The 20870-nt window shown below is 62.9% G+C and overlaps 1 protein-coding gene across 1 annotated transcript in view; it reads left to right on the top strand.

The window, feature by feature from the left end:
* OBSCN (obscurin, cytoskeletal calmodulin and titin-interacting RhoGEF) overlaps nt 1–20506 on the top strand; it is a gene marked incomplete at its 5' end in the record, with an annotated part of 166694 nt that extends 146188 nt beyond the window's left edge. The window contains 26 exon segments of the mRNA XM_011960527.1: nt 4015–4194; nt 6971–7067; nt 7422–7546; nt 8058–8170; nt 8385–8553; nt 8793–8874; nt 8960–9160; nt 9869–9929; nt 10324–10401; nt 10710–10882; nt 11124–11150; nt 11829–11981; nt 12081–12126; nt 12565–12642; nt 12908–14933; nt 15779–15856; nt 16170–16280; nt 16434–16601; nt 17510–17632; nt 17816–17986; nt 18583–18664; nt 18846–19085; nt 19270–19493; nt 19702–19771; nt 19999–20148; nt 20329–20506. Coding sequence (XP_011815917.1) covers nt 4015–4194; nt 6971–7067; nt 7422–7546; nt 8058–8170; nt 8385–8553; nt 8793–8874; nt 8960–9160; nt 9869–9929; nt 10324–10401; nt 10710–10882; nt 11124–11150; nt 11829–11981; nt 12081–12126; nt 12565–12642; nt 12908–14933; nt 15779–15856; nt 16170–16280; nt 16434–16601; nt 17510–17632; nt 17816–17986; nt 18583–18664; nt 18846–19085; nt 19270–19493; nt 19702–19771; nt 19999–20148; nt 20329–20506 — 5204 coding nt within the window.
* Between the last annotated feature and the right edge of the window lie 364 nt (nt 20507–20870).

Here is a 20870-nt window from a genome sequence, read left to right as displayed (position 1 = left end):
TAGAGACGGGGTTTCACCGTGTTAGCCAGGATGGTCTCGATCTCCTGACCTCATGATCCACCCGTCTCAGCCTCCCAAAGTGCTGGGATTACAGGCTTGAGCCACCGCGCCCGGCCAGTTTGCTCTCAGTGCTCAGCAAGGTCAGGGACACCGGGCACCAGAGGAGGACCTGGGCTGACTGCTGCACTTCTCCCTCTTGGCCCCAGGCAGATTTTGAGCCTCTTTGAGCCTCTCTGTCCCCTATAAAGTGGGATCAGACCCTCTCCCAGGTTACTGCAGAGTCAGACAAGAGAACTTGCAAAGTGCTCCATGCACAGCCACATACAGCCGACCTTGCATTCTGCCTCCATCACTCCACCCCAGTCCCATTTTGGGAGATGGAACCAGGCAGGAGGAAGGGCTTGTCTGATGGCACATGGCTCATCACGGCCAAGCCAAGTCTGGGGACCAGGTATCCAGCCAGGTTTCTTTCTTGGCCTGCCTAAAGCCTTTCAAGGCCTCACACTCTCAGACCCAAAGGCTAGGAGAAAAGGTCTGAGCTCAGCCTCCACCCCACCCCCGCGGCATGAGCTGTCCAGCCTATCCCTGGCTGAGGATTTTCAGGGTGTGCAGTCCCTGCCCTCTTAGAGTTGGCCACTCACCGTCCCCCATGATACAAAGCACAAAGCCTGCTGGTGCGATGGACCTGGAGGGGAGACTATCACTGGGGCCACTGCACTCAGGATGTGACCCAGTTTTTGGAGGCACTTGCCTTTGCAGTGCGGCACGGGCCTCCCCACGTACCTCACCTCTTGTTTTCAGATCTGCACACCAGAGACTGAGGTTGGCCACATGGGATCTTGTGCTTTGTTTCTTTGGTTCTATGGCAGGGGGTGGGGGACTCTACAGGTTGGGCTCACATGCATGTGTAAGAGTTCTTTGTGCACTCTCACCGCTCGCTTGCTGGTACAATAACCTGAGCTCTTACGCTGCCCTGGCGTAAGAGCCCATCTTTTCTCGGGCCCTCTCCTCCTTCCCCCAGAGAAGAGACCATCACCACTGTGGTGAAGAGCCCACGTGGCCAACGACGGTCCCCCAGCAAGTCCCCCTCCCGCTCACCTTCCCGCTGCTCTGCCAGCCCGCTGAGGCCGGGCCTACTGGCCCCTGACCTGCTGTACCTGCCAGGGGCTGGCCAGCCCCGCAGGCCTGAGGCAGAGCCAGGCCAGAAACCCGTGGTGCCCACACTGTACGTGACAGAGGCCGAGGCCCACTCTCCAGCTCTGCCCAGACTCTCGGGGTCCCAGCCCAAGTGGGTGGAGGTGGAGGAGACCATTGAAGTCCAGGTGAAGAAGATGGGCCCGCAGGGTGTGTCTCCCACCAGAGAGGTGCCCAGGAGCTCATCAGGACATCTCTTCACGCTGCCCCGTGCGACCCCCAGAGGGGACCCCAATTCCAACAACTCCAACAACAAACTGTTGGCCCAGGAGGCCTGGGCCCAGGGCACAGCCATGGTCAGCGTCAGAGAGCCCTTCGTCTTCCGCATGGATGCCAGAGGCAGTGTGGACTGGGCTGTTTCTGACGTGGGCAGCCTGGAGCTGGAGGAGACCGGCGTCACCCTGGAGGAGGAGTGCACCATGGAGGAGGCGGGAGAGGAAGAGGGGGAAGACGGAGATGCCTTTGTGACAGAGGAGTCCCAGGCCACACACAGCCTTGGGGATCGTGACCCCAAGATCCTCACGCACAATGGCCGCGTGCTGACACTGGCTGACCTGGAAGATTACGTGCCTGGGGAAGGGGAGACCTTCCGCTGTGGTGGCCCTGGGCCCAGCGCCCCTGATGACCCTCCCTGCGAGGTCTCGGTGATCCAGAGAGAGATCGGGGAGCCCACGGTGGGGCAGCCTGTGATGCTCAGTGTGGGGCATGCACTGGGTCCCCGAGGCCCTCTCGGCCTCTATAGGCCTGAGCTCCGTGGGGCATCACCACCAAGACCCCAGGTCCGTAGCCTTGAGGGCACCTCCTTCCTCTTGCGGGAGGCCCCGGCTCGACCTGTGGGCAGTGCTCCCTGGACGCAGTCTTTCTGCACTCGCATCCGGCGTTCTGTGGACAGTGGTCAGAGCAGCTTCACCACAGAACTTTCCACCCAGACCGTCAACTTTGGGACAGTGGGGGAGACGGTCACCCTTCACATCTGCCCAGACAAGGATGGGGATGAGGGGGCACAGCCCTGATGCTGCTGCCGTGGTAGTTTGGGGCAGCAGGGAGAGGGGCATGCCCTTGAGGCCTAGGATGCTGCCTAGCCTCAGCAGCAGCCCCTAGGAGCCTCCTGAGGGCTTCCCTGTCACTGGTCCCGGGCCCTTCTTACCTCACTCAACTTCAGCCAGGAGGACTGGGTGGCGCTTGTAACGTCAGAATGACTGGCTCAAAGACCTGAGCTCTGGGCTGTTTCCTCTTAGCCTGGCAGGAGCCTCAGGACTGTGGACGAAGGATGTGGCCTTGGGCATTTGTCCTGTTCCACATGGGCCTGGTCCATCCCTCCTGGCCACAGCTGCCAGGCCTGGCATGGCCTTGCCTCTTCTGCAGTCTTGGTGACTGAGACCCTTGGGTGGGTGCTTCCCAGCTCTGCAGGCCCTCCTGGCCTTCTCTGCAGGGTGGACATGGGGTCTGTGTGTGGGCAGCAGCCTGTCTCTCAGCAAGAATAAAGTAGCTTCCTGCACAACTCTCTGACTCTCCTTGCCTCCCCACTGGGCAGCCCTGGGTCCCCTCCACCTGCAGCCCTCAGGGGAGCCCATACCCTCATCTGCCCTTGACTGTGAGGTCCCCTGGCTGGCCACTGCCTGTGGAGTCCTGGCCCACCCTGGGGTCCCTGAGTGGACCTGCGACAGCTGGTTCCCATCATGGAGGGGCCACTCACAGGGGCACACGGCATGGCCAGAATAGCCAATCATGCTCCTTCCTAGCATGCTGGGTACCAGACAGGCCTTCCCCAGCCCTGGACAGCTGGGCCTGTTGTCATGGCAGACGTGGGGATGTGGTGACCCCGTGGGGCTCAGGATCTCAGCATCAGGGATCAACTTCATTGTCTCTGGCCGGACGATCCCAGCACCATTAGAGGACAACCCCAAGCCCTCCAGCTCCGAGGCTGGCCCAGGGGTCCTGCTGACTGCGTTGGAGTGAGGAGGGTAGAGAGGAGGGTGCCCTGGCAATGTAGAGAGCAGCCCGGGTTTCCTCTCCAGGCTGGCGACTGGGGATGCAGCAAGGGCCCTCAGCAAGGGCTTGAAGACACAAACAAGGCGGGAGGCTTGGGGCAGGTGACCTGCTGGACCCGTGTATGAGGTGCCTGGCTGATGGCCAGGTGGACGGGGAGGCTGTTGAGGGGGAGCTGCCAGTGGGGACCATGCCCAGCAGGGCTCTAGAGGAGTCTCTTGCAGCCAGCAAGGGGCCAGGTGGGGCAGCCGAGGCTGGGGTTGCAGACGGAAGGGAGGGCAGATTTGGGTCACAGGTGGAGAGAAAGCCCCTGACAGGCGAGTTCAGGCAGGGGCTGCCCTGGGAGGGAGGGCCCATCCCCAGAGAGGGGTCCACGGTCATGGCCACCTGGACACCCACTGAACTCAAGCTTCCTCTGGTTCTCGCCTTGGCACCAGGCTGTGCTCAGGTTTGAGGAGAGGCCAGCCCTGGTGGGGGGTTGCGGTCAGTGGCAGAGCCAGGGCCTGGGGCGGGTATCCAGGCCTGGCTGCTCCCTAGAGGTGGTGACACTCTCAAAGGTTCCCGGGGAGGATGGGCCTGAGTTCGCAGGGAGTCTAGGAGGAGGAAGTGCCTGCCTGCAGCATAGGTCTGTGGTTTTTTTCCTCTCTGTATCCCAGGCCTCCACCTCCAGGCAGTCTCCTGAGAGGGGAGTGGGTGGGGAGGAGCCCAATGTTGGACCACCTGGGCAGTCTCTGAGGAGGGGGACAGGGTTCCTGGAGACCCCTCTGGAGGCTGCAGCTATCCCAGACCCCTGGGTCTCACCTGCTCTGCACTCATCTGCCTCTTCTACAGACACCACCCTGGAGCGAGTGGACCAGGAGATCACATCCGTCCTGGAGAGACTGCTGGGCCCGAGGGTGCCAGGCCCCTTCACAGGGGACCTCACTGGCCCCGGCCCCTGCCCCGGGGGGGCACCTGCACTCCAGGAAACCAGCTCCCAACCTCCAGTCACCAGATTTTTGGAGGCACCCGGTGAGGCCCAGATGCATGCTGACAACAAGACCCCCAGGGATTGACCCCAACCTGGCTGTGCAACGTGAAGGGTACCCATCACATGGGCATGAACTGGCTAGGCCCCAGTGACTCCGATTTGGAATCCCAGTGGCTCCATGCACTGGGGGTCCTGGGCCAAGCCTACCTCTTGCTTGGCCTCAGTTTCCCCGTCTGAATCTAGGCACAGAATGGGTTCTGGAAGGTTCCTCCTGCTCTGAATCTGTTCCAGGAGCCAGAGGCTTCCCATGGTTAGCCTGTGATGGCAAATTCAGGTGCCCTGTGCTCCTCAGTGGACAGGGAGGAGGGGGAGCAGGGGGTGAGAAAGGAGAGGAGGAGGGGGATGGAGGGGGCAGAAGACAGGAAAGGAGGAGGAGGTGGAGGAGGGAGGGGCAGAAGCAGCCAGTACCCGAGACAGACCAGACTAGACTGGCTGCTACAAGAGCCAGCTCTGTGGGTCACTCAAGCCCCTTCCCCCAGGTGTTATGATCACCCAAGCCCCTTCCCCCAGGTGTTGGGGTTCTTCTGTTATGAAGCACTTTAACCGCTTCTTCTTTTTTTGTCTTTTGGATGGGGTCTTGCTCTGTCACCTAGGCTGGATTGCAGTGTGCAGGGGTGCGACCACAGCTCACTGCAGCCCCAACCTCCTGGGTTTAAGTGATTCTCTCACCTCAGCCTCCCAAGTAGCTGGGACTACAGGTGCATGCCACCATGCCCAGCTAATTTTTTTTTATTTTGGGGTAGAGATGGGGTCTTGCTGTGTTGCCCAGGCTGCTCTCAAACTCCTGGGTTCAAGCCATTCTCCTGCCTCAGCTTCCCAAAGTGCTGGGATTACGGGTGTGAGCCTGGCTGCCAACCTGCCCGAGCCCTGGCCTCGCTCCAGCCCAGTCCTCAGGTCCCCGATCAAGGAACTTTTCCTAAAGGGACAGATAGTGCATCTGGGGAAACTGAGGCCTGGGTTGGGGGAATCTCATCCAAGTCCCTGCTGCTCACCGCAGGTGGATGGGGGCCTGGAGTCAGGCGTCCAGAGAGCCATGAGGACAGGGCTGAAGCGAGGCCAGAGCTGGGGCAGGATGGCAGCCAGGCTCCTCCCCTGCCCCGTCCAACGTCCTCTGCATCTTGCTTCTGTGGGCTTCTCGGGTCCATGCCCTTCTCCTTCTCATTTGGCCCAGCCCCAGCCTTGGTTGTCTTCACAGAAAAGACCATCACGGCCTTGCATCCTGTGTGCCTACCCACTCTGGTCACCCCACACCATCTTGCAGGGCCTTCCCTGATGCAGCCTCCCTGGCCACCCCTACCTGGTTCCATCACCTTGGAGAAAGGCCATCAGGCTGAAGCCAAACAGGATGAGACCTCCAGGGCTCAGTGCCCTCCCCAAGGACAGCACAGGACAGTCCCCCACCATGGTCTCACGCTTAATCCCCTGAACACATGCTCCAACAGTCCCACAGTCCCTATGCTGCTTCTGTGGCCTCCTGCAGGGCTAGGTGGCATAGGGTTCGGGGCAAGCAAGCCGCCTTCCCCAGTGAGATGAGAGGGCCAGCCCCTCAGGTCTGCTTCCCCACAAGAGGCACGGAAGCCCCCAGGCCTTCAATGAGCGCAGGCTCCTCCCTCTAGCTGCCTGGGCACCCTAGGGCCACCTAGGGCCAAGGGGCATGTCTCTAGGCCCCAACTTGGTGTATATTTGCTCCGTTTGCCTATCACGGGGCTGGCTGGGCGCAAGGCCTGGCCCAGGAGAAGGGGCACGGCATCCCTGTCACCCTGGGAAATGGTCTCTTCTCATTCTTCTGCCTGTCACTCTTCCGCATGCAGTGACCGAAGGCTGGTGTCCGTAAGGGAAGGACAGGCAGAGGCTGGGGCAGGGGTCTGGGAGGACTAGCCCTGGCCCTCACTCGAACTCTGCCTTGTGGGTGGAGTGCACCCTGCCACATCCAATGGGCTGTGTGCCAGGGCCACAGTGGTTGAGCAGACAAACCCGCCCCAGGTGCCGCTTGGCCCATCCGGAGCAGATCGTGGGCTCCTTCACAGGCCTGACGCTCGTTCACTCTGCCCGATACTTCTGCAGAGTGGGCATGGGTTGGCCTGCTCTGGCCATGACCCCACCCGCCCTGCCTGTGGCAGACACCCTTCCCACTCGTCCACCTGCTTGAAGCTCAAGTGTACTCCCACAGCCACCTGCCCTGCCTGCGCTGCCTGTGCCGCCGGCCGGGGCTGTCCCGAGCCCCACTCCTCTACCCAGTCTGCCCTGGGTCTCTCCTGTCCTCTCCCCTCACAGCTGGGTGGAGCGGTGTCAAGGGCCCTACCTGTGACCTCTGGGCAGCCCCATGGGGTGATGCCCTGGCCCTCTGGATCCTGCCCACCATTGCTTGCATGCTAGGAACTGTTGAATGTTCCTGGCACACACGGTGCTGAGACAGAGCTGCCTGCCCTGTCTGGCTGTCAGGGAGTGTTCTAGAGGGCAGAGGCCACCGCATCCAGTTGTTAGCCTGGCGGGTGGGCAGGGGACCCTCGGGGCTGGTGGCACCAGGTCAGATATGGAGGGTGCTTGGCAACTGGGCTCTGCAGGGTGGCTAACTGCACATGCTTGAGCTGTGGGCTGGGTACTGGGTTTGGGGCCTAGGACCTTGCCAGGATCTCACCCACGGCCCAGGGCCCCCGGAGTCCAAAGCTCTGCCTGGGCTTTCCTAGCCTGGGAATGTGGGGACCTGTTGCAGATACCACCTGGGCTCCATCTCATGAGGCCCTCATCTCCCAGCAGCCGTGCCCCAGAGGGTGCCACAGCCCCTCTTCCATGAAGGCCCAGAGCAGGAGCTGGAGGCCATTGCCAGAGCCCAGGAATGGACTGTGCCCATTCGGTAACCGCCCCAGACTGCTGGGTCCTGCAGTGGGGACCAACCCCCAGGGGACATCTCCGGGCAGGCAGGGTAGGGCACGAGTTACTGCGGTGTCCTCACAGCCCTCCACTCTTTGCCAGCAGCCACCCCAGGCATGGCAGGTCTGGGAGGAGAGGCCACCCTTGGGATGAGAGGTGTTGGGGGGCCCCCTCCACACTAAAGGCTGGGCCCCCGTCTGTACATCTCATCCCAGAGAGGCTTTGCTGTAGCCCCTTCCGAGTGGTGATGAGCAGGGATACCCTATCTCATCGGGAGGCCTGGCTGCTCAGAACATGTGGGGGCCCGGCAGAGCCTCACCCCACTTCCTAACCCCAGGATGGAGGGTGCAGCCAGGCCTGGGGCAGGCACAGGGGAGCTGCTCTGGGATGTCCACAGCCACGTGGTCACGGAGACCACACAGAGGACCTACACATACCAGGCCATCCACACACACACCGCAAGTACGGGGTTGGGCCCAGCTGGGTTATGTGTGATCCCCATACCCCCTGCCCAGGGCTGGGGGGCATTTGCACATCTGCAGAGGCCACCCAGCCTGTCTTAGCCCTGCCCCAGCCTGGGACGCCCACATTCTACTCACTGTGTCCCCTCAGAGGGGCCAGAACCCTCCACTGGGGAGACGCAAGTGGCAGTGAACTTGATGTTCATAGGACCCTGTCCCTGAGAACGGCAGCCAAGCTAGTGAGCTCTGCTGGCCTCACCAACTCCTCCTGATCACCTGGCCAGCTGAGGTCAGAGTGGGAGAGGCAGTGGTTCCATCGAAGGAGCACCCCTAACTGTCAGAAGCCTGGGCAGTCAGGATGGGGTGCTGTTGCTTGGGCTGTAGGGGGCGTTCAGTTGCCCACAGTGTATCTCAGGGCCTCAACAACCACCCAGGCATGGTGGGCTGTGGCTGGTACCCAGGGTTGTGTGGCTGGGGAGGTGGTTTCCATGGTTCCCTCCCTGCCCTCCCAGGGCCCCCATCCATGCAGGTAACCATCGAGGATGTGCAGGCACAGACAGGCACAACGGCCCAATTCGAGGCTGTCATTGAGGGCGACCCACAGCCCTCGGTGACCTGGTACAAGGTAGGTGTGCAGGTCCAGGTGGGCGAGATTCGGGGATGGCCCCAGGATCTGGGGGACCCACGGGAGATGGGTGCAGTCCACACTGTGCACTTCCTCCCACATCCCCTCCAGACTGGACACACAGCAGGTGTCAGAAGCACTGCTTGGTGAAGGGTGGGGTGATGGGGTCCCCCAGAGTGGGCTGATGGCAGCCCTGCCGACCCTGTGCCTCCAGGACAGCGTCCAGCTGGTGGACAGCACCCGGCTTAGCCAGCAGCAAGAAGGCACCACATACTCCCTGGTGCTGAGGCATGTGGCCTCGAAGGATGCCGGTGTTTACACCTGCCTGGCCCAAAACGCTGGTGGCCAGGTGCTCTGCAAGGCAGAGCTGTTGGTGCTTGGGGGTGAGTTGGTCGACCCCTCCTGGGCCCAGGCTCTGCAGCTGGGCTGGCCAGGTACAGGTCTTGTCTCCATGGGGCAACCTCTCTTCCCATGGGTGGTACCTGGGTGGGTGTGGTCCCTGGGTGGGTGTGGTCCCATAGTCTTGGGTCCAGGAAGCAGCTCCCATTAACACCACAGCACTGGGTTCCGTGGGGATCAGGGTGGTCGCCTTTGCCCATACCAGCCGCTTCCTACTCTTTAGGGGACAATGAGCCGGACTCAGAGAAGCAAGACCACCGGAGGAAGCTGCACTCCTTCTATGAGGTCAAGGAGGAGATTGGAAGGTAGCACCCAGCCCCCTTTCCCCTGGACTGCCAGATGGCTCCTTTCCCCAGGCCACCTGGGCTCCCCTCACTCCCTCTTTCCTAGGGGTGTGTTTGGCTTCGTGAAAAGAGTGCAGCACAAAGGAAACAAGATCTTGTGCGCTGCCAAGTTCATCCCCCTGCGGAGCAGAACTCGGGCCCAGGCATACAGGGAGCGAGACATCCTGGCCACGCTGAGCCACCCGCTGGTCACGGGGCTGCTGGACCAGTTTGAGACCCGCAAGACCCTCATCCTCATCCTGGAGCTGTATCCTGCCCTCAGACCCTGAGAGGGCTTGAGGAGGGGCATGCAGGGCCAGGGCTCAGAGGAGCCATGTGCTTGGTGTCCCCTGCCTGGTTGGATGGTGGCGACAGCCACCCAGCCGGGAATTTGGGTGGGGAGTCTTCTGTTCCACGGGGCAGTGACTGGAGTCCCCAGGCAGTACTGGTGGCTAGCTAGCCCTGATGACCTGATGCCCTCAGCAGGGATGGTGGTGGTCCGCTCCCACTCTGTAGATAGCCTCTTAGAGAGGAAGGAGCTGCTTGGCCTGGCTACTCTGGGGCACACCCTGCCACCCACGTGGCCTTGTCTTGGAGGTCTCCTCTGTCCTCCGATGCTCTTAACCGGGTGTCAGCCGACACATGCCCCACTGCCCCAAGTCGTTGTCCTCTTTGCAGGGAGAGGGTGCTGGATGGCCTCTGTACAGAGGGGACAGGATGCCCCCTCCCACTGTGCCAGTGCAGTGACTGGCCTCAGTCCCCAGCCTCAGCCTGCAGCCCCTCGCTTTTCAGGGCTGCATGCCATCTGGGGTTCAGAGGGGTCCCCGTTCCACTCTCCTCAACCCTGAGCATCACCCCCTGCTGCCCCCAGAGATCAGATGTGCCCATAGTCCTGGCCACCTCATTGTGAGTGTGGGTTTCTGGGGGCAGGCAGGTTTCAGCCTCCCAAGACTGCTTTTCCTTGATGGGATCCCAGGTGCTCATCCGAGGAGCTGCTGGACCGCCTGTTCAGGAAGGGCGTGGTGACAGAGGCCGAGGTGACTGGGCCGCCGCCTGCCACTGCCCCACCCTACCCCAGGCCCCTCTCAGACACCAGGTCCCTGCAGATACAGTCCCAGCCACAGCCCTCTCTAGCTCAGGGGCCTCTGGGGCTCCCTAGGGCCTTCAGGGCATGTTGACCCCTCATTCAGGCTCTACACGGCCTGCCACTCCACCTCACCTGGCCAGCTGACCAGCACAGCCCGCCCCTCCCCCACTGAGGTTCACAAGTCTATCGTATCCTCCCCACCTTTGAGGGATCTCCTGGCTTAGGGGCACACAGGACCCAGGACGGCTTTACATATCAGCTGGCGAAGTCAGGAGGAGGCTGGACTTGAAGTGGAGAGGGAGGCTGGGGCTGGGCTCCCACCTGAACAGCAGCCCTTGCTACAGGTCAAGGTCTACATCCAGCAGCTGGTGGAGGGGCTGCACTACCTGCACAGCCACGGCGTTCTCCACCTGGACATAAAGGTTCGTATGTCCTCATTGCTGCACCCCAGAGCCTGGGACCTGCAGGCCAGTGGGGCAGGCTCACCACTCCCAGCTTCACTGAGAGGGCTTGCTTGCCTCCAGGGACGGGGAGCTCACCACCTCCAGGCAGCCCTTTCAAGTGGGGTGTGGCTCTGGTGGAGCAGAGGCTGTCCCCAAATGGCTGCACCAGGTGCTCCCCACTGTCCCACCCTGCCCCCGGGCCTCTGGGTGTCCTCACCAGGCCCACCAGCCCCAGGAGTCACACCCTTAGGGCACGGCTCTCACCCACTCCCAACTCTCCCCGACAGCCCTCTAACATCCTGATGGTGCATCCTGCCCGGGAAGACATTAAAATCTGCGACTTCGGCTTTGCCCAGAACATCACCCCAGCAGAGCTGCAGTTCAGCCAGTACGGCTCCCCTGAGTTCGTCTCCCCTGAGATCATCCAGCAAAACCCTGTGAGCGAGGCCTCCGACATCTGGTGAGTGGGTGGCTGGGCCAATGGGTCTGGGTCTGCAGCTTCTCTGGGAAGCCAGTCCCCACAGATGGCTGGGACCTCTCCTCTGCCCCAGGGAGGCAACAGGCAGCCTACTGGTCAGCCAAGGGGTCCTCCCTGAACCTGTCTCCTCCTACAGACTTGGGCTCCCCACTTCCGTGTGTGTGTGCCTCTTACCTGAGGGCCAGGTCTGGGGCGACGCACAATGTGTGGTTTTGTCTTGCAGGGCCATGGGTGTCATCTCCTACCTCAGGTGAGCAGAGCCCTGCCCCATCAGCTGACTTAAGACCCCTCCCTTGTAGGTCCACCGAGGGCATGTGCACCGCTGGCTGCTCCCCAGATCAGAGACCCGAGACCCAAGGGGCAACTATCTTGGGAACAGGCGGTCAGCCAACCCTGATAAGAGGTTCCTGCCCAGAGGGTCTCACAAACACCCTGTCATCAAAGGGCTGTGCCGGGTCACGAGGCAGCCAAGCCACTGCCCTACAGGACTGGGGGTTGTCCAGCAGTCACTCATAACAGCCACTGCTGCCCTGAGGATGACGGTGGTATAGATAGCCTGGACCTCCTCAGCAAGTTGATCCTTAATTCCTAATTCAGGCTGATCTTGATGCCTGCCCCAGACTGGATCCCTATTTCAGACTAAGGCTGGTGCCCAGCCAGGCTGACTCTACATCCCTGTCCCAGCCTGAGCCTGTATCCCTATCTCAGACTAAAGCTGGTGCACACCCAAGCTGACCCTATATCCCTTCTGCTACTTGAGCCCAGCTACCCCAGGCTTGGTCTGGGTCCCTGTGCCAAGCTGAGCCTGGATCTCTCTGGGCAAATCAGAGAAACTTGCTGGGATTCTCAGAGCTAGATGGGAGTGGGACTAAGAGCCCATCCGCAGTCAGGGCCTCATCTGAGGGCTGGACCCTCCCTCTGCCTTCAGCCTGACCTGTTCATCCCCATTTGCCGGCGAGAGTGACCATGCCACCCTCCTGAACATCCTGGAGGGTCGCGTGTCATGGAGCAGCCCCATGGCTGCCCACCTCAGCGAAGACGCCAAAGACTTCATCAAGGCTGCGCTGCAGAGAGCCTCTCAGTGAGTGCGCCCCCAGGCTTCTCCTGCCCGGGGCCAGTCAGCCCTGCCCCAGAGGGCAACTGACCACCTGACCCCTCCTGAGCCTACCTCTCCCTGCAGGGCCCGGCCTAGTGCAGCCCAGTGCCTCTCCCACCCCTGGTTCCTGGTGAGTATCGGGGTCAGCCCCACACTATGCAGGCGGAGCCTGAGGCCAACAGGGGCAGGGCCTGGGCAACAGGGCGTGTGAGCACAGAACTGTGGCTGTGGCCCAGACTCTGCCCAGCCCAGAGGACGTTTGTCCCTGTACATTAGTGAGAGGGCTGTGGGAACCTCAAGCTGGAACCACGTTTCAGTGCCCCAGCCCCCAACCCCCAGCAGGAGGCAGGGAGAACTGCGAGGAGCTCAGGGACAGGGGGTCGCTGTCACCTCTGACCTCTGGTCTTTGCCATCTGCCCCACCTGGACATCTTGGGTGAGGGCCGTGGTGTCCTGGACCCAGGGGATCCCAGGACTGGGGCTGCCCAGCAGGGCTTCCATCATGGGAGGGGCCCCTATCAGGGCACCATGGTCTCCCTGCCATGTGGCTGCCCACCTCGGTCTCCCAGAAATCCATGCCTGCGGAGGAGGCCCACTTCATCAACACCAAGCAGCTCAAGTTCCTCCTGGCCCGAAGTCGCTGGCAGGTGAGCCGTGACCATCTGAGTAGGGACCAGTGAAGGGGAAACTGAGGCCCCACAGGGCCAGCTGTGCACCTAGGAGTGCAGGGAAGTGGGGCTGGGCTCCTTTGAGCATGCTGAAAGGAGATGGGAATCATCTGCTGGGCACAGTGGGGATGGGTGCACAGAGTCCCATGGTGCAGGAGGGGCGGAATGACTGTGCCCTGGGGGCAGAGGACCCCAGAGTTCCTGGGTCTCCCACCTGATGCCTGCTGCCCCCATGCGGTTCCAGCGTTCCCTGATGAGCTACAAGTCCATCCTGGTGATGCGCTCCATCCCTGAGCTGCTGCGGGGCCCTCCTGACAGCCCCTCCCTCGGTGTGGCCCGGCACCTCTGCAGGGACACTGGTGGCTCCTCCAGTTCCTCCTCCTCCTCTGACAATGAGCTCGCCCCATTCGCCCGGGCTAAGTCACTGCCACCCTCCCCGGTTACACACTCGCCACTGCTGCACCCCCGGGGCTTCCTACGGCCCTCGGCCAGCCTGCCTGAGGAGGCCGAGGCCTCTGTGCCCTCTGCTGAGGCCTCAGCTCTGCCTGCATCTCCTGAGGGTGCTGGGCCACCAGCTGCCCAGGGCTGTGTACCCCGGCACAGCATCATCCGCAGCCTGTTCTACCAGCAGGCGGGTGAGAGCCCTGAGCATGGGGCCCTGGCCCCGGGGAGCAGGCGGCACCCGGCCCGGCGGCGGCACCTGCTGAAGGGCGGGTACATTGCGGGGGCGCTGCCTGGCCTGCGCGAGCCACTGATGGAGCACTGCATGCTGGAGGAGGAGGCTGCCAGGGAGGAGCAGGCCACCCTCCTGACCAAAGCCCCCTCCTTTGAGACTGCCCTCCGGCTGCCTGCGTCTGGCACCCACTTGGCCCCTGGCCACAGCCGCTCCCTGGACACGGAACATGACCCTCCGAGCACCCCACGCCGCTCCCCAGAGGCCTGCTGTGAGGCACAGCGACTGCTTTCAGCCCCCTCTGGGGGAGCCCCTATGAGGGACATGGGGCACCCTCAGGGCTACAAGCAGCCTCCATCCACTGGTGGCCACCCAGGCACTGCTCAGCCAGAGAGTCCATCCCTGGACCACCCTTGGGGGCAGCCAGCCCCTTTCTGTCATGCCAAGCAGGGTTCTGCCCCCCAGGAGGGCTGCAGTCCCCACTCAGCAGTTGCCCCATGCCCTCCTGGCTCCTTCCCTCTAGGATCTTGCAAAGAGGCCCCCTTAGTACCCTCAAGCCCCTTCTTGGGACAGCCCCAGGTACCCCCTGCCCCTGCCAAAGCAAGCCCCCCGCTAGACTCTAAGATGGGGCCTGGAGACATCTCTCTTCCTGGGAGGCCAAAACCTGGCCCCTGCAGTTCCCCAGGGTCAGCCTCCCAGGCGAGCTCTTCCCAAGTGAGCTCCCTCAAGGTGGGCTCCTCCCGGGTAGGCACAGAGCCTAGCCCCTCCCTCGATGCTGAGGGCTGGTCCCAGGAGGCTGAGGATCTGTCTGACTCCACACCCACCCTGCAGCGGCCTCAGGAACAGGTGACCACGCGGAAGTTCTCCCTGGGATGTCGCGGGGGCTACGCAGGTGTGGCTGGCTATGGTGCCTTTGCCTTTGGTGGAGATGCGGGGGGCATGCTGGGGCAGGGACCCATGTGGGCCAGGATAGCCTGGGCTGTGTCCCAGTCCTCAGAGGAGCAGGAGGAGGCCGGGGCTGAGAGCCCACTCTCCCAGATCAGTGCAAGGCCTGTGCCTGAGGTCAGCACAGCTCCCTCTAGGAGCTCTCCAGAGCCCACCCCATGGGAGGACATTGGGCAGGTCTCCCTGGTGCAGATCCAGGACCTGTTAGGTGATGCAGAGGCGGCTGACACAATATCCCTGGACATTTCCGAGGTGGACCCCGCATACCTCAACCTCTCGGACCTGTACGACATCAAGTACCTCCCATTCGAGTTTATGATCTTCAGGAAAGTCCCCAAGCCCGCTCAGCCAGAGCCACCCTCCCCCATGGCTGAGGAGGAGCTGGCCGAGTTCCCGGGGCCCATGAGGCCCTGGCAAGGTGAAATGGGCCCCCACGCAGGCCTGGAGATCACAGAGGAGCCAGAGGACGTGGATGCGCTGCTGGCGGAGGCTGCCGTGGGCAGGAAGTGCAAGTGGTCCTCACCGTCACGCAGCCTCTTCCACTTCCCTGGGAGGCACCTGCCACTGGATGAGCCTGCGGAGCGGGGGCTGCGTGAGAGAGTGAAGGCCTCCATGGAGCACATCTCCCGGATCCTGAAGGGCAGGCCGGAAGGTGAACCCCCACCCCACCCCAGGCATCCTGCACATCCAGGGGCCCCCATTCTGTACCTGGGGTTACTGCACTCCAGGTGACGGCAGGAGGCCCCCGGGGCACCCCCGCCGGTGTCCAGGTGCTGCCCACACCTCCTTTCCCTGCCTCAGGTCTCTGAATCTTGGGGTCACCTCTCCAGCCCTGACAACCCTCCCCACGGGGCAGCTGAGACCCAGCCCTGGGACCTAACATAGCTGAGGAGGCCTGGGGAGGCTGTAGGTGGTATGCCCCTGGGGAAAGCATTTGAAGGGGCCAGAGTCTTCCTGAACCAGAATCCTTCCTGACCCCAGAGTCCTCCCGACCGGCCCCAGACCCTCCCTGACCCCAGACACCCCAACGCTGTACTCTCCCAACCCCAGATCCTGCCTGACTGCAGACCGTCCTAACCCCAGATCCTCCTGAGTCCTCCTTGACCCCATAGTCCTCTCTGACCCCAGACCCTACCTTACCCCAGACCCTCCCCAACTCCATACCCTACCTGACCCCAGACTCTCCTGACCTCAGGCCCTCCCTGACCCCAAAACCCTTCCCAACCCCAAAACCCTTCACAGCCCCATAGTTCTCCCCAACCACATAGTCCTCCCTGGTCCTGGACCCTCCTGACCCTGTGCCTACAGGTGGGGAGGGTGCCTGATATTCGTGTTTCCTCTGTGGCCTGGAAGTCTGGGGAGTGAGCAGCGGGCCAGCCGACCCCAGTTGCTTCCTGTCCCAGCTGCTCCGGGTTCTTGCAGCCAGAGGCAGCTGGTGCTACCCAGAGGGGCCAGGCCTCCTGACCATGACCTTCATCGGCCCCCTTCCTCCTGCAGGTCTGGAGAAGGTGGGGCCCCCCAGGAAGGAGCCAGGCCTTGCTTCCTTCCGGTCAGGTCTGAAGAGCTGGGACCGAGGTGAGCAGGCCCAACACAGAGACCGGGCCCCGTTGCCTCTCAGGGTCCCACCAGCATGGCCAGACTGGTGGGGAGCAGGCTTTCACTCACAGGGGTGCGGGAACCGATGAGGGGTCCTGGTGGGTGTGGTGAGCTGAGCAGTCTTGGAGGACTTCCTGGAGGAGGAGGTGGTGGTGCAGATGGGCCAGTCTGGGGAGTGGGGAGTCAGGGGTGGTGGGGCAGGGCTCCTCCTGGTGTCCCCCCTGCAGGGTCCAGGCCATGCTCTGGGGCCTGGAGGTCACCCCTGAAGGCTGATCTCATCCTCCCTCCTCAGCGCCGACATTCCTAAGGGAGCTCTCAGATGAGACTGTGGTCCTGGGCCAGTCAGTGACACTGGCCTGCCAAGTGTCGGCCCAGCCAGCTGCCCAGGCCACCTGGAGCAAAGGTAAGAAGCTGTTCCAGGGGCTAGGGGCTGGTGAAATTGGGTGAGTGGCCATCGCCAGCCCCACAGGATGCCTCGCTGTCAGGAGGGAAACTGAGGCCCAGGGAGAGGTGTGAGGCCTCGCTGTGGCATGAGGCTTGCTCTGTACTTTTGCAGATGGAGCCCCCCTGGAGAGCAGCAGCCATGTCCTCATCTCCACTACCCTCAAGAACTTCCAGCTTCTGACCATCCTGGTGGTGGCAGCTGAGGATCTGGGTGTGTACACCTGCAGCGCGAGCAATGCGCTGGGGACAGCGACCACCACGGGTGTCCTCCGGAAGGCAGGTGCGTGGGCCACACTGGGGGTCCCGCCAGGCCAGGGAGGCTGGGCCAGGGCTGCTGGGAAGCTTCATCCTCCATGGAATGCTTCCGGGCCCGTGTATTGGCCGCTGAGGCGGCCGCTCCCCGACACTGAGCAGCCCGCATCCCTATGGGGCCAGGCACCGCACACGGCCAGGGCTGCAGGAGGCCCAAGAAGGTCAACAGAGTTCTGACCACATGGGCTGCCCTGGGCTGGCGGGAGGTCCTGAGCTGGTTCCAGCAGAAGGAACCAGCCTTGGGAAGGACGGCCGGATGCAGTTGCTGACGTTACAGGGCTCGGAAGGAAGCCTGTTCATCCACGCTCCCTGCTAGCGAGAAAGCCCATCCCATTGGCCACTTGCTAGGAGAACTGAGTTTCTTGGGCACATGACCCATCGCATCATCTTCCCACGTTCCTTCCACGCCCATCCCTCCAGCCCATGCAGGAGTGGGCTGCTTCCGGTTCCATATCTCAATCAAAGTTGAGTTCCAAGCACAACTAAGTTACAGGCCTAGCGCTGGGACCCCTGGCCCAATGACCAGAGTGGGCCAGCCTGCCTGAACCTGTGTAGGGCAACCCAGTGAAGCCCGGCAGCCCCACCAGGGCCCCTCTGACCAGAGCCTGGGCCCCTGCACAGGGTTCTGGTCACACCGCGGTGAATGGGCCAGCCCAGGAGCGGGTTCTGGCAGGGTAGACACCTCCCCAGCCCCTCGCCAGGAGAGGCCCCTCCTACCATTCCTCACTGTGATTGGACCCTGAATGAACAGGACCAGGGAGGGTGGGCTCCAGAGCCCTGGTAGCTGCCAGGGTGAGGCAGGGACCAGCCAGATATTGCCCCCTGGCGGCTGGGTGCCCACCCTGGAGTCACTGACCATTGGGCAGTGCCTTGCAGAGCGCCCCTCATCCTCGCCATGCCCGGATATTGGGGAGGTGTACGCAGATGGGGTGCTGCTGGTCTGGAAGCCCGTGGAATCCTACGGCCCTGTGACCTACATTGTCCAGTGCAGCCTGGAAGGTATGAGGTGGCCCCTGCGCCCAAGGCTGCGGCCACCCTTCATGAGGGCCATGTTGAGGGGCCCTCGGGGAGGTGCCTGGCCTGCTCTGTGCCCGTGGTTGGCCTCAGGGAAGGGTTTCTCCACCCCCACTGATGTGGTGTGCGGAGGCCTCAGTGGCCCCTCACGTGCTCCTATGTGGCCAGGCGGCAGTTGGACCACACTGGCCTCCGACATCTTTGACTGCTGCTACCTGACCAGCAAGCTCTCCCGGGGCGGGACCTACACCTTCCGCACGGCATGTGTCAGCAAGGCAGGAATGGGCCCCTACAGCAGCCCCTCGGAGCAAGTCCTCCTGGGAGGGCCCAGCCACCTGGGTGAGCCACACCACACTCAGGGCTTGGAGGGTGGGAACAGCAGCTAGAAGACCCGGATTATGCTCCCTCCTGTGCAGGGTCTCCATAGCTGTCCACTTCCTTCTGGGGAGAGAGCTGCTCCTGGGCTTGGCATTCGAGGCCTACACACTTTAGGGGCTACCTCACTCCCAAGCCCCCCCACTTCACTCACCTATACTTCCATACACTTGTTGGCTAGCCCACAAGTCCATTCTGCTTCATGCTGAATGTTGGTAGTGAGTGTTGGTAGTGGCTGCCCCTTGCTGCCTCTAGCTTTGGTGGAGGAATGCTGGGGTTAATTAGTAATGTCTGTCCTGGGATCAAGACAGGCTCTTGATTTATGGGTGGTCCATTCTCAAATGCCCCTGCAGCCCTCATACACACCCTCACTCAGGTTGGCTCTCACTATTTGCTGTACCCCCTCCCTGTAATCTGAGGAACAAAAGGTGGGAGTGTGTAGGAGCTCAAAGCCCCAGTTGTCAGGGTACCTGGGAAAGGGTGATGGGAGAGGTGGGGAGAGCTGGGGCTGTGGGGATGCCCTCTTCACCCCCTCTTATGGCCTGCCCCTCCTCCTACAGCCTCTGAGGAGGAGAGCCAGGGGTGGCCAGCCCAACCCCTGCCCAGCACAAAGACCTTCGCATTCCAGACACAGATCCGGAGGTGCAGGGGCCTCGGGGGCTGCAGGCGGGTGGGGCCAGGGCCTGGACCCCCCCCCCCTTGCTGGCCACCCATGCCCCCACACCCACCTTCTCGCTAAGCTGGGCTCCTGCTGTTCTGAGTGTTGGGAATCGGGGAATGGGAGGGGATCACCCACCAGCCTGACCGCTGTCCCCTTGAGCAGGGGCCGCTTCAGTGTGGTGCGGCAGTGCTGGGAGAAGGCCAGCAGGCGGGCGCTGGCGGCCAAGATCATCCCCTACCGCCCTAAGGACAAGATGGCAGTGCTGCGTGAATACGAGGCCCTCAAGGGCCTGCGCCACCCACACCTGGCCCAGTTGCATGCAGCCTACCTCAGCCCCCGGCACCTGGTGCTCATCTTGGAGCTGTGCTCTGGGCCTGAACTGCTCCCCTGCCTGGCTGAGAGGTGAGGTTGGCCTGGGGTGGCATGGTTGAGCTGATGGACTGATGGACGCAGGCCTCTGGGGTGGGGCCGGAGGACCAGGCCCCTCTGCACAGCCAGTGCCCCTTCCAGTCCACGGGGAGTGTCTCAGCCCTGGCCCCGGTGGCCCCCACCCTGGAGCCTGGGCTGAGCAGCTTCTGCCCCCCAGGGCCTCCTACTCAGAATCGGAGGTGAAGGACTACCTGTGGCAGATGCTGAGCGCCACCCAGTACCTGCACGCCCAGCACATCCTGCACCTGGACCTGAGGTCTGAGAACATGATCATCACGGAATACAACCTGCTCAAGGTTGTGGACCTGGGCAATGCACAGAGCCTCAGCCAGGAGAAGGTGCTGCCCTCAGAGAAGTTCAAGGACTACCTAGAGACCATGGGTGCGTGTGTGGACAGTTGGGGGAACTCACCTGGAGCGGGGGGCGGGGGGGGGGCAGGAAGAAGCCCCCTCTCCTCCAGTGCTGTCCCCTCTCCCAGCTCCACTGCCACCCACTCAGCTGCACACCTGGCCCACACACCTGTGCCTCCACCTGTCCCACCTGTGCCCCTCCACCTGAGCCCAACCACATGTGCCCCTCCCAGCTCCAGAGCTCCTGGAGGGCCAGGGGGCTCTTCCGCAGACAGACATCTGGGCCATCGGTGTGACAGCCTTCATCATGTGAGTCCTCCAGCCTGTCTAGGGGTTACTAGGTGGGCGGGGTAGTCTCCTCCCTCCACCCGAGGGTGCCCTCACGGCCCCTGCACCCCCGTCCACCCGAGGGTGACCTCACGGCCCCTGCACCGGCCACCCGTGGGTGACCTCCGTGCTCCTGCATCCCCTCCCCCTCCGCCCTGGTCTACCCGAGGAGGGTGACCTCAGGGCCCGTGCACCTGCCACCTGTGCAGGCTGAGCGCCGAGTACCCGGTGAGCAGCGAGGGTGCACGCGACCTGCAGAGAGGACTGCGCAAGGGGCTGGTCCGGCTGAGCCGCTGCTACGCGGGGCTGTCCGGGGGCGCCGTGGCTTTCCTGCGCAGCACTCTGTGCGCCCAGCCCTGGTAAGGCGCGCCCCTCTCCTCCTCCTTCTCCCCTCCCCCTCCTCCTTCCGTCCCGCCCCGCCCCGCTACTCTCTTTCCCCTCCGTCCTCTCCCCTCCCCCTGTCCCTCTCCCCTTTTCTACTCCCCTTCCCCACACCCCTCCAGCCGCTGGGCCACGCGCTGAGCGTTTGTCCGTCCCAGGGGCCGGCCCTGCGCGTCCAGCTGCCTGCAGTGCCCGTGGCTGACAGAGGAGGGCCCGGCGTGTTCGCGGCCCGCGCCCGTGACCTTCCCTACCGCGCGACTGCGCGTCTTCGTGCGCGATCGCCAGAAGAGGCGGGCGCTGCTGTACAAGAGGTACAACCTGGCCCAGGTGCGCTGAGGGTCGCTCGGGGCCGCACCTCTCGGTCTCCCCGCTAGGGCTCGCTGCAGACGCGCCAATAAAAACGCACAGTCGGGCGAGAAGTCTTCCGTCTCTTTGCATTATTTTCTTTTGGGAAGGGGAGGGAGCGAGGACTCTGTCCCCGCCTTTCTGGCTGGGACGCTGATCAGGCTGCCCCGCTGTGTCTGGGCCTGCGTGCCCCTTAGAAGGTGTCCTTAGGGGTCGCTCCCTCACTCCCATGCTCCGTGCATTCAGCCCCGCGGGGCGTCTCCATCCTCACACCCGTGCGCGTTTATTCCTCCCGCCGTGCGCCTTCCTCTCTTCCATCACGCTGACCTCCACCCCGCAGCCCGCTTTCTCCGCC

The sequence above is a fragment of the Colobus angolensis genome, unplaced genomic scaffold (assembly GCF_000951035.1).
Source record: "Colobus angolensis palliatus isolate OR3802 unplaced genomic scaffold, Cang.pa_1.0 Scaffold511, whole genome shotgun sequence".
Taxonomy (NCBI): Eukaryota; Metazoa; Chordata; class Mammalia; order Primates; family Cercopithecidae; genus Colobus; species Colobus angolensis.
Note: the sequence above shows the minus strand (reverse complement) of the source record. Positions and strands in the feature narration are given on the sequence as shown.